Source organism: Ammospiza caudacuta, chromosome 15 (assembly GCF_027887145.1).
Source record: "Ammospiza caudacuta isolate bAmmCau1 chromosome 15, bAmmCau1.pri, whole genome shotgun sequence".
In the NCBI taxonomy this organism is placed as follows: Eukaryota; Metazoa; Chordata; class Aves; order Passeriformes; family Passerellidae; genus Ammospiza; species Ammospiza caudacuta.
Window position 1 is genome coordinate 11,597,520 of NC_080607.1, and position 9,318 is coordinate 11,606,837.

The 9,318-nt window shown below is 47.2% G+C and overlaps 2 protein-coding genes across 2 annotated transcripts; one reads left to right on the top strand and one right to left on the bottom strand.

The window, feature by feature from the left end:
- Window positions 1-160: 160 nt before the first annotated feature.
- On the top strand, window positions 161-6,639 carry DDX27 (DEAD-box helicase 27). The gene is made up of 21 exons (XM_058814653.1): window positions 161-292; window positions 376-510; window positions 613-672; window positions 944-1,094; window positions 1,470-1,516; window positions 1,672-1,758; window positions 2,517-2,622; window positions 2,709-2,882; window positions 3,207-3,357; window positions 3,510-3,609; window positions 3,718-3,859; window positions 3,934-4,087; window positions 4,202-4,283; window positions 4,359-4,536; window positions 4,678-4,784; window positions 4,926-5,031; window positions 5,133-5,227; window positions 5,328-5,454; window positions 5,663-5,747; window positions 5,943-6,017; window positions 6,294-6,639. Exons 1-21 carry the CDS (start codon window positions 197-199, stop codon window positions 6,307-6,309), a joined length of 2,274 nt encoding a protein of 757 aa, XP_058670636.1. The 5' UTR covers window positions 161-196; the 3' UTR covers window positions 6,310-6,639.
- A 271-nt stretch (window positions 6,640-6,910) lies between these two features.
- Window positions 6,911-9,307, bottom strand: SNRPB (small nuclear ribonucleoprotein polypeptides B and B1). The gene is made up of 7 exons (XM_058814821.1): window positions 9,220-9,307; window positions 8,961-9,112; window positions 8,489-8,600; window positions 8,090-8,242; window positions 7,596-7,734; window positions 7,331-7,456; window positions 6,911-7,097 (listed from the first exon to the last, which is right to left on the bottom strand). Exons 1-7 carry the CDS (start codon window positions 9,220-9,222, stop codon window positions 7,060-7,062), a joined length of 723 nt encoding a protein of 240 aa, XP_058670804.1. The 5' UTR covers window positions 9,223-9,307; the 3' UTR covers window positions 6,911-7,059.
- Between the last annotated feature and the right edge of the window lie 11 nt (window positions 9,308-9,318).

A 9,318-nucleotide genomic window follows, 5' to 3' on the forward strand; every position in this document is an offset into this window, starting at 1 on the left:
ACAGTGAAATTGCAAAGTATGGGAAAACACCGCACGGCCACCTGTCCAGCCCCGGCAGGACTGCTTTCGGTTTCCTTTCCCGGCACTGCGGGGCGGAGGCAGCCGAGGCTCTGCCCACCCGGCCCGGCCCGGCCCCCAGCCCGGCCCCCGGCCCGGCCCAGCGCACGCGTGGCCCGCGGGGTTCCGGTTCGCAGCCATGGCCACGCTGGAGAGCCTGGGCCTGGTGGGCACCATCGCCGAGGGGGACGTGGTGCCCGTGGACTCCGAATCCGGCGACTCCGAGGATGAGGAGGTGGGGCCGGGCGGGCGGGAGGCGCGGGCCGGGCCGGTGCGGCGGGGCCGGGCCGCGGTCCGTGCTCACGGCTGTTCCCGCAGGAGCTGCCCCGGGCGCCGGGCCCCAGGCGGCGGGGACCCTCCCGCGGGGACTTCAGCGCCGACTTCGTGTTCGGGGAGGCGGAGGCCGGCGGGGAGGATGCCTGGACGGCGGCGCTGCGGCAGCTCCGCGGCAAGGTGAGGCCTGAGGCCGGGATGGAGCTGCGGTACCAGAGGCAACAGCTCCCACTGCTCTCCTGGGCTCCTCTTACAGCTCTCCTGTTGTGATTTTCTGCCTAGAAAGCAGCAACGACGTTGGATGAGAAAATTGAGAAAGTGAGACAGAAAAGGAAGCTCCAGGTCAGGATCTTTCTCATTGCTGAAATATTGGTATGTGTGTGGCCATTCCCTGAGCCACGGTGCTCTGGCTGCTGCTCATCGGCTCGGTTTGCTGCCACATGGGATGTGCTGCTGAATGGATGGTTTTGCAGAATTATTAGTGATTAAAGTTATGCAAAACCGTGGATTTGTGAATGGGGTCATGATAGCAAACACAGACTCACAAAGGATTGAAGTTTATTTTTCATCCTTTCTTTTTAAAACATTTTTGTCATTTTTATTTTTTTTTTAGGAAAGGGAAGCTAAACAAGCCAAAGTAAAGGTTGAGGATGCAGAGGCTGAAGATGATCAAATCAAAAAGGAGCATGAGGATTGCAGTAGGGATGAAGAAGATGTGGAGTCTGAATATTCACTAGATGATGAAAGTATCTTCACAACAGCAGGTATCAGCAGTACACACTGAGATGGCCAAGAGTCTGACACACAGTTGGCTCACTGGAGAAAAGTGTGAAGTGAAGCCTTGCTGGGAGTGGGCAAGGAGCACCTTTAATTTTTTTTTTTTTTTTTTGCCTTCTGCAACATTCCTTCTGATTTTAATCAAGTTTATTTTGAATGGTAGCCATAATTGACCTCATCCCCGAACAAGGATGTTTATTGGGCAAGTTTACTCCATTACATGCCTCTACTGGTTTCTGAGGCTTCTCCCTCAATAGCTGAATTGAGAGCAAAAAGTATGAGGTTACAAGGTGAAGCTAGTTCATCTTGTTATGGATTTAGCTGTGCTTCCTAATTCCTGTCACACTTATCTTTCTCTGCAGATAAGGTCAAAGTGAAGGAAAAGAAGAGATCAAAAAAGGGAGAAGTGGTAAGTGTTAAAAACTAGTTTAATTCCTCCAGTATTTCTTACTGAGGAATTTGCTTTGGTTTACAAATCATAGCTCAGAAACCAGCCCAGAGCCCTTTGATAATGTTGTGTTGCTGCATGTGTTGTTCCAGTTTTGTTGTTGTTCCTGTTTCTAGGAAGCAGAGAGCTTTTTTGAAGATGCCTCTCAATATGATGATAACTTGTCATTCCAGGACATGAATCTTTCACGACCTTTGCTGAAGGTATTTACCTAGCTGGTTTTTTACATGTTACTCTGAAGAATGTTGTACAGCCTCCCTGCCACCAATTAGAGCTGTCAAATTTCTCATTACTTTGCAACCTCTCTGACAAGGAAATAATTTGGGAGATAGTGTGATAGTCCTTTAGAAGCTGTTATTATACATTAATGGAACTGTTCTTTGATGGTGTCAATCAAAGATTGAATGTGTTAACACCATCTTGAGCAAGACTTGTCACAGCATGGTTGAAGGTCGTCTTGTCCAACCTCTACTCAAGAAGGGCCACCTAGAGTTCTTGCCTAGGAATGTGTCCAGATGGCTTTGAATATCTCCAGGGCTGGAGCCTGCAACCTCTGTGGGCCCCTTGTGCTGCTGCTTGGTCACCCTTGAGGTGAAAAAGTGGTTCGTGGTATTTAGAGGGAACTAAACACATATATCACCATGTTTCAGTCTGTGCCCATTGCATCTTTCTCTGGGCACCACTGAACAGAGCCTGGCTCCATCCACTTTCCACCCTCCCATCAGATATTTATTGACATTGACAGATTTCCCCTGAGCCTTCTCCAGGCTGAGGAGTCACAGCTCTATCAGCCTTTCCCCAGATGTGAGGGGCTCCCAGGCCCTTCATAATCTTCATAGCCTGTTGCTTGTCTCTCTGCAGTGTGTCTGTGTGTCTTGTAGTGATGAGCCCAGCTCTGGGCACAGCACTCCAGGTGTGGCCATGCTAGAGACAGAGTTTAATTGCTCTCCCTCCTTTCTAGGCAATCACAGCTCTTGGCTTCAAGCAACCAACCCCAATTCAGAAGGCTTGTATCCCAGTGGGTCTTCTGGGAAAGGATATTTGTGCTTGTGCTGCCACTGGGACAGGTAGGGAGTCGAGCAGGGCACTAGAAACAGAGAATCAGCTATTAACAATAATTGGTAACCCTTCTTAATATTTTTTTGTTTTTCAGGTAAAACAGCTGCCTTCATCTTGCCTGTCCTTGAGCGCCTGATTTACAAACCTCGTCAGGCTCCCATAACACGTGTGCTGGTTCTGGTGCCCACACGAGAGCTGGGTATTCAGGTGCACTCTGTCACAAAACAGCTGGCACAGTTCAGCAGTGTCACAACTTGTCTGGCAGTAGGTGAGTTCAGTCATTTATGTGAACTGTAAACCACTATACAGAAAAAGGCTCATTGTAAACCACTATGCAGAACTGGGAATTCTGTGTGTAAAACTGGAGGCTGTGTGGTTATTATGCTTCTAGTAGATACATTGCAGTTTAAAGTCTTGCTTTCCAAGGTTGTGATGTACTTGTTTAGCTGTTTCTGAGAAAGAAAATATGGGGTCATTTCTATTTTTGAATGTGGTTTTATCTGAGGTGCTTCCTCTTCTCAGGCAGTTTGCATCCCTGTACTTTGCTGCATTGTGCTCTGGGGGTCAGCAGTCTCTATTCCCTCTCTTTCAGGTGGCCTGGATGTGAAGACTCAGGAAGCTGCTCTGCGCTCAGGGCCAGACATTCTTATTGCCACTCCTGGGCGACTGATTGATCATCTCCACAACTGTCCTTCTTTCCACCTGAGCAGTGTTGAGGTGCTGATTTTGGATGAAGCAGACAGGTAGGGTAAGCAGGACAGCAATGAAAAACATGGCAGGTTTTTGCTTTCATTTCTCCAGGTTATCAGGCTGTCCTTCTTGTCCTGCCTTATGTAATGTTTCTTGGCCAGGCCCAAGTGAAGCTGCCTTACCTTGCTCTTTTTCTCCTGTGTAGGATGCTGGATGAATACTTTGAGGAACAGATGAAGGAAATAATCAGGTTGTGTTCCCACCACCGTCAGACAATGCTTTTCTCTGCCACAATGACGGAGGAGGTAAGACAAGCTGCCGAGAAACATACCCAGGCAGGAAGTTGAATGGGAATTTTTCAGGTCTTTTACCAGAAATCATGTGGACTATTTTTTCTTAACCTGTTTTTGTAGGTGAAAGATTTGGCTTCCGTTTCCCTGAAAAATCCCGTCCGAATTTTCGTGAACAGCAACACAGATGTTGCGCCTTTCCTGCGGCAGGAATTTATCCGGATCAGACCCAACCGGGAGGGGGACCGGGAGGCCATTGTAACAGGTCAGTGATGAGCCAAGGCAGGCTGGAATCAGTGAGTGACTGTGGAGCAGCCTTCTGAGAGGACTTTCTTTTAGCTCTGCTGACACGAACGTTCCAGGACCACGTGATGCTTTTCACCCAGACCAAGAAGCAAGCTCACCGCATGCACATCCTGCTGGGACTGATGGGGCTGCGCGTTGGGGAGCTGCATGGGAACCTCTCTCAGACACAGCGGCTGGAATCACTCAGGTATTAGCAGGCTTAGTTAGCAAGCCTAGGCTAAAAAGAAGTTCCAAGTTGGAAGTTTTAGGGTGGAAGTAGATGGATACATTCATTGCTAATGTATTTGCTTTCTCTGCTCAGGCGCTTTAAGGATGAGCAGATTGATATCCTGGTAGCTACAGATGTGGCTGCACGTGGACTCGATATTGAAGGTGTTAAAACAGTGAGTATATGAAATGCTGAGCTTTTTAATGAGGCATTTCATGTTGATTTCCTACTAACACCGTTTCTGTTACAGGTAATCAATTTCACCATGCCCAACACCATCAAACACTATGTGCACCGTGTGGGTCGGACAGCCAGGGCAGGCAAGGCTGGTCGTTCCGTTTCACTGGTGGGCGAGGAAGAGCGCAAGATGCTGAAGGAGATTGTCAAAACTGCTAAAACACCAGTGAAAGCCAGAATCCTCCCCCAAGGTATGTAGTACTTTTATACTGAGGTAAAAAGCTGCAAGAGTACACAGGGAATATCGTGGTACACAGGGACACTAGAGGTGCTGAAAAACAAGCTGGACTTCACATGAGCTGCCTCTGGTGTTCATATGGTGTTGTTTTCAGATGTCATACTGAAATTTCGGGAGAAGATTGAGAATCTAGAGAAAGATATCTATGCAGTTCTCTGCTTGGAGCGTGAGGAACGTGAGATGCAACAGTCAGAGGCCCAGGTAAGCAATTTTTTTAGTATCTGGTGTGATATAGTCCATTATGAGGTTACCCTAAGTGTACTTAAACTGCCTATTTTAGAAAGGGAAGAGAGGAGTAATTTTTAGCTATCATGAGCTCACATCTTGCATGAATTATCACAGATCAACAAGGCAAAGAAGCAGCTGGAGACAGGCAAAAAAGAGACTGGGACTGAGAGTTTGGAGCGGAGCTGGTTCCAGACCCGTGAGGAGAGGAAGAAAGAGAAATGTGAGTCATGACACTGTGACCTTTTAAAATTCTATAGCCACAGCTGGCCTCTGCTTTCTGCTTTAAGAGGTTCTTTATTCTGGTTTTCTTTCTCTTTCCAGTGGCTAAAGCCCTGCAGGAATTTGACCTAGCATTACGAGGGAAAAAGAAAAGGAAGAAATTTGTTCAGGACACACAGAAAAAAGGCCAAATGACAGTGAGTTGATTTGTCAACAAGTGGGACCCTGGCTAGACTATCATAGTTCTCCCTTAGCAAAGCTTCACATCACCAAAACTTGTGTTTTAACACCTTTCAGCCAGAGGAAAGGTCGCAGTTTGAGATCTTGAAATCTCAAATGTATGCTGAGCGGCTGGCAAAGAGGAATCGCCGAGCAAAGAGAGCCAGAGCCTTGCCAGAAGAGGAAGCAGCAGCAGCACCAGCAGGTAGAGACTTTTGTGTTACAGCTAACTTCATTTTTATGTCACTTTTCTAGAAATAGGTAAATTAATCTAGTTTGTATAGAGATCTTTGAAGGAATGGCCACAAGTGCTGGCCCAGGGTCCATGTTTGCAGTCATTTGCCTCCTGCTTAGGCTAATTGTTGTGTTCAAGAGTACTGTGATGATGCAGTGTTCTGATTGTTATTTGTTAGGTCCCAAGAAGAAGAAAAAAGTGTCTGTGTTTGATGAAGAGCTGACCAACACAAGCAGGAAGGCTCTGAAGCAGTACCGTGCTGGGTAAGGTCTTAGGTCTACATTAGTGTAGCTGCAGTAATGAGAATTTGTTTGCATCTCTGTACTTCCTCGGGGATACTCTGGTATTGGGGGAAGAGGTTCTGAAATTTGGGGCAGGCTTCTTTTGGGAAGTACCTGTCCTGCTGATATAATTCTGTGACATGGCTGACCTCTCCTCCCTCCCCTCTCTCTCTGAAGCCCATCATTTGAAGATCGAAAACGCTTGGGTATCGCCCAGCGCAGGAAAGGAGGGACCTTCAAATCCAAGTCCAGGTATAGTTCCCTTTACTTTCTTGTTCAAGTCTTGGGGCTTTTTCCTTGCTTTCTTCTTCTTCTTGTTGTCATTGCTAAAAGGTGTGTTGGTTCTGCAGTACCCTCTTATTGCAGGTCTGATGCTGGGGGTAATCAAAGATAGGGCCTTTAATAACACGTTTCCTAGGCTTCTATTTGGGAGACCATTATGCCTAGAAAATGCTCAGTGCTGCTCCTCATCTGTCATTGAGAGTTTGACTGATGGAGTAATATAATTTCTATTGTCTTCTCTTGCAGGTATAAAAGAAAGTAAAGTAAGAACTGTTACCAAATGGGTAATTTCAGACACACTGTACAGGCCCTCAATTTTGTAGTACTGCAAGGAGACAACCTCAGTAAAATGGAAGTTTTTCTTCAAGTGGAATAACTGTGGGATGTTTGTCAATTACCTGGTTGAAGACTGTGAAATCATCTGTAGCAACCCATGAAATAAAGGATTATTTTTCTTGTAAAATGTTGATGTTTTTATGGATGGCTAGAACAACTGAGAGCTGGAATATGCTACATATTTCATGTACATAATAACTTTAAGGCAAAAACTGAACAAAGTTTTGCTCATACACTTCTGAGATCTCAAATAATTAAGAGCTGGAAAAATATTCTTTTGGTTTAGAACCCATTTCTATAATAGGAATAAAAGTTTTTCAAACTACCTGTCACAAAGATGTTTCTTTAATTTTTTACCATCTCCACTCTCAAAATCTGTTCTTTTTCCATCAGCCACGTTAAACTTCATTGCTATACTTTAATTCCTGTAAGGAACACAGACCACCTGTTAATTTCTGTCTACACAAATTAAGCTTTTTTTCTTCACACTCCTGACACACACAAACAGACCAGCACAACAGTGACTCCTAGTACTAGGTTTTCCATCTTTATTATAAAGGTCAAACATCACCAACAGCAGATATAAAATATACATAGGAAAGGTATGACAGATGGTACTGCTCAGTGTATCCCCTTCCTTGGTCTTCTCCCATTTCAGAGGTACATCACAGAACTCTCACGGCCTTGGGGGACGCATGCCAGGTGGAGGGGGTCCTGGGAATAAAGGAAAGAGTTGAAGAGAAAAGAAGCAGCAACACTAAACAAAAAAAAAAAAAAAAAAACAAAAACAAACATTTCCCCATGTTCAAAGTAGCCACAGAACCCCTTCTGGCACCAAAGCACTTTGACATCTAGCAGAGCTAGGGAGATACTGGAATGCATCACCCTTCAAACATTTTATTACAGCTCCTCAGAGCCCCATGGCAGTTGGGATAGTCTGTGCTCACCTCTCATCCCTGGGGGTGGTGGTCTCATGCCTGGGGGGGGCATTCCCATGGGAGCCCCTCGGCCAGGTGGCATTCCCATGGGGGGGCCCATTGGTGGTCTCATGCCTGGAGGAGGCCCCATCATTCCTTAAGCCAGAGAAAACACAAGCATGAATATTCAAGGCACTGGCTGGGTATCAGGATATTCTACAATACCAGATTTTCATCAGAAAAATGTTATTACCAATTTTGCAACAAAACATGAGCTCTACAGAGTAATTCCTACCTGGAGGAGGGGCTCCTCTGCTCATGGGTGGGGGAGGACCCCCACGCCCTGGTGTGTACTGAGTTGGGGCTCCTGCTATGCTGGCAGTGGCTGCTGCAGCAGCAGCTGCAACTGTTCCACGACCCTGGGGTGTCATCACCTATAGACAAAACAAACAGACTCAGAAAAAATAGCACCTGCTTTATCATAATAACTAAAAAATCATATTGAAATTCCCCTTCAGAAATTACACCAGTCTTCTCTTAACTTACCAAAGAACACTACAAACTGTAATACAATTCAATGGATACCACTTGAATTATGTGTGAAAAGCTACACTTCTCAACCCTGTTTTGTCATACAGGACAATACCTAGGGAGATCTAGTACCAAAAAAAGCCTCACTAGGCTCAAACTTTGTGGTAATAAACTAGGATTACAGTTCTTCCACTACACCAATTTCTTGCATCACACTGGTACCAAAAAATGAAAGCCACATGGGTCATAGTATCTCACCTGTTGGGACGGTCCTCCCACTCCTCTGACAGGGCCAGCTAATCCTGCTGGAGCTTGTGGCATGGGAGTACCAGCTGGAACTCCCCTCCCTGCTGCTCTGCCAACACCAGGTCCTCCAGCAGCTCCAGCAAGGGGCACCCGGGCAATTCCAGTCTGAAAACACAGCCCCCAAAAAGAAAGATTTATCAGAAATCCTCAGAGCCTACAGATGCCCACAGCCTTCCTTTGTCCAATGAAATGTCCCAGCCCACAAAGGAATTAGAGCTTCCTGCAGAGAAGTTTGTTGGACCTAGTTACAACAGCATCAGTAAGATCTGTAACAATAGCATCACTCCCTTGCAAAGAAACAAATTCATCAGATTTCCCTTGTTTTTTCTTTAGTTCTCTGCTTATTCTTACATCTTTTGGAGGTGGTCCTTCAACTGTCATGGACACCAGGTTTTCTCCTCGCAGCAACACAAGGCCAAGGACTCGTTTCTCTTCCCGCTCTGGCTGTTTTGAATTTTTAGGTCTGGGGAGAAAAAAAAATTGCAAAACAGAAGAAAAAACAGAATGAATGAATGCTGCTCTTTGAGGTTTCAACCGAATATATGACTAGGCTGCTTCTCCAGAGATGAGCATATTTTTTTATGCCACAAACTAAGTACAAAGAGAAATCTTAACTGCTACAAACGGCATCATATATGTTGGTTATTAGGAGAACCGAAACAAAGGGTCCGATAAGCTTTGGCAGTTTGGCGATTTGACAAAAGAGACTAAACCCATGAGTGTTTTTGCAGGATCCGGCAGCACTCGCTGCCCCAGCGCTGTCCCGGCTCTCGCCCCGAGGCCCCCCCGATGAGGGCCGGGCTGGGGGCCCCCCAGCGCTCACTTGATCTTGCGGAACTCGTCGCAGTCGCAGAGAATGAGGTTCATGTGCTTATCGAAGGCCTTGAACGTGCCGATGAAGACGCGCCCGTCCTGCAGGATGCACCGCATGCGGTAGTCGATGTGCTGCAGCATCTTGCTGCTCTTCCCCACCGTCTGCAAGAGAGCGCCGCGTCACCTGCGGCCCGGCCCGGCCCGGAGCTCGCTGCACCGCTAGCTCGCTGCACCGGCGGCCCCCCGCCCCGCGGGCCCGCCCGGCTCACCATGGTTGCGGCTTTCCGTGCTCCCCCCGCCGCCGCTGCTCCTGCCGCTCCCGCCGCGCTCCCTCGCTCCGCGCTCCCCGCCCGCCCCGGCGGAAGCTC

Excerpts from the sequence above, each read along its gene's own strand:
- SNRPB (XM_058814821.1), bottom strand. Across the intron at positions 7,457-7,595 it reads CAGAGGAGCCCCTCCTCCAG|GAATGATGGGGCCTCCTCCA; the intron begins GTAGGAATTACT and ends CTCTGGCTTAAG. Across the intron at positions 7,098-7,330 it reads ACCACCCCCAGGGATGAGAG|GACCCCCTCCACCTGGCATG; the intron begins GTGAGCACAGAC and ends CTTTATTCCCAG.
- DDX27 (XM_058814653.1), top strand. The coding sequence starts at position 197 with ATGGCCACGCTGGAGAGCCTGGGCCTGGTGGGCACCATCGCCGAGGGG. Across the intron at positions 3,860-3,933 it reads CCGGGAGGCCATTGTAACAG|CTCTGCTGACACGAACGTTC; the intron begins GTCAGTGATGAG and ends ACTTTCTTTTAG. Across the intron at positions 5,748-5,942 it reads CTGAAGCAGTACCGTGCTGG|CCCATCATTTGAAGATCGAA; the intron begins GTAAGGTCTTAG and ends CTCTCTCTGAAG.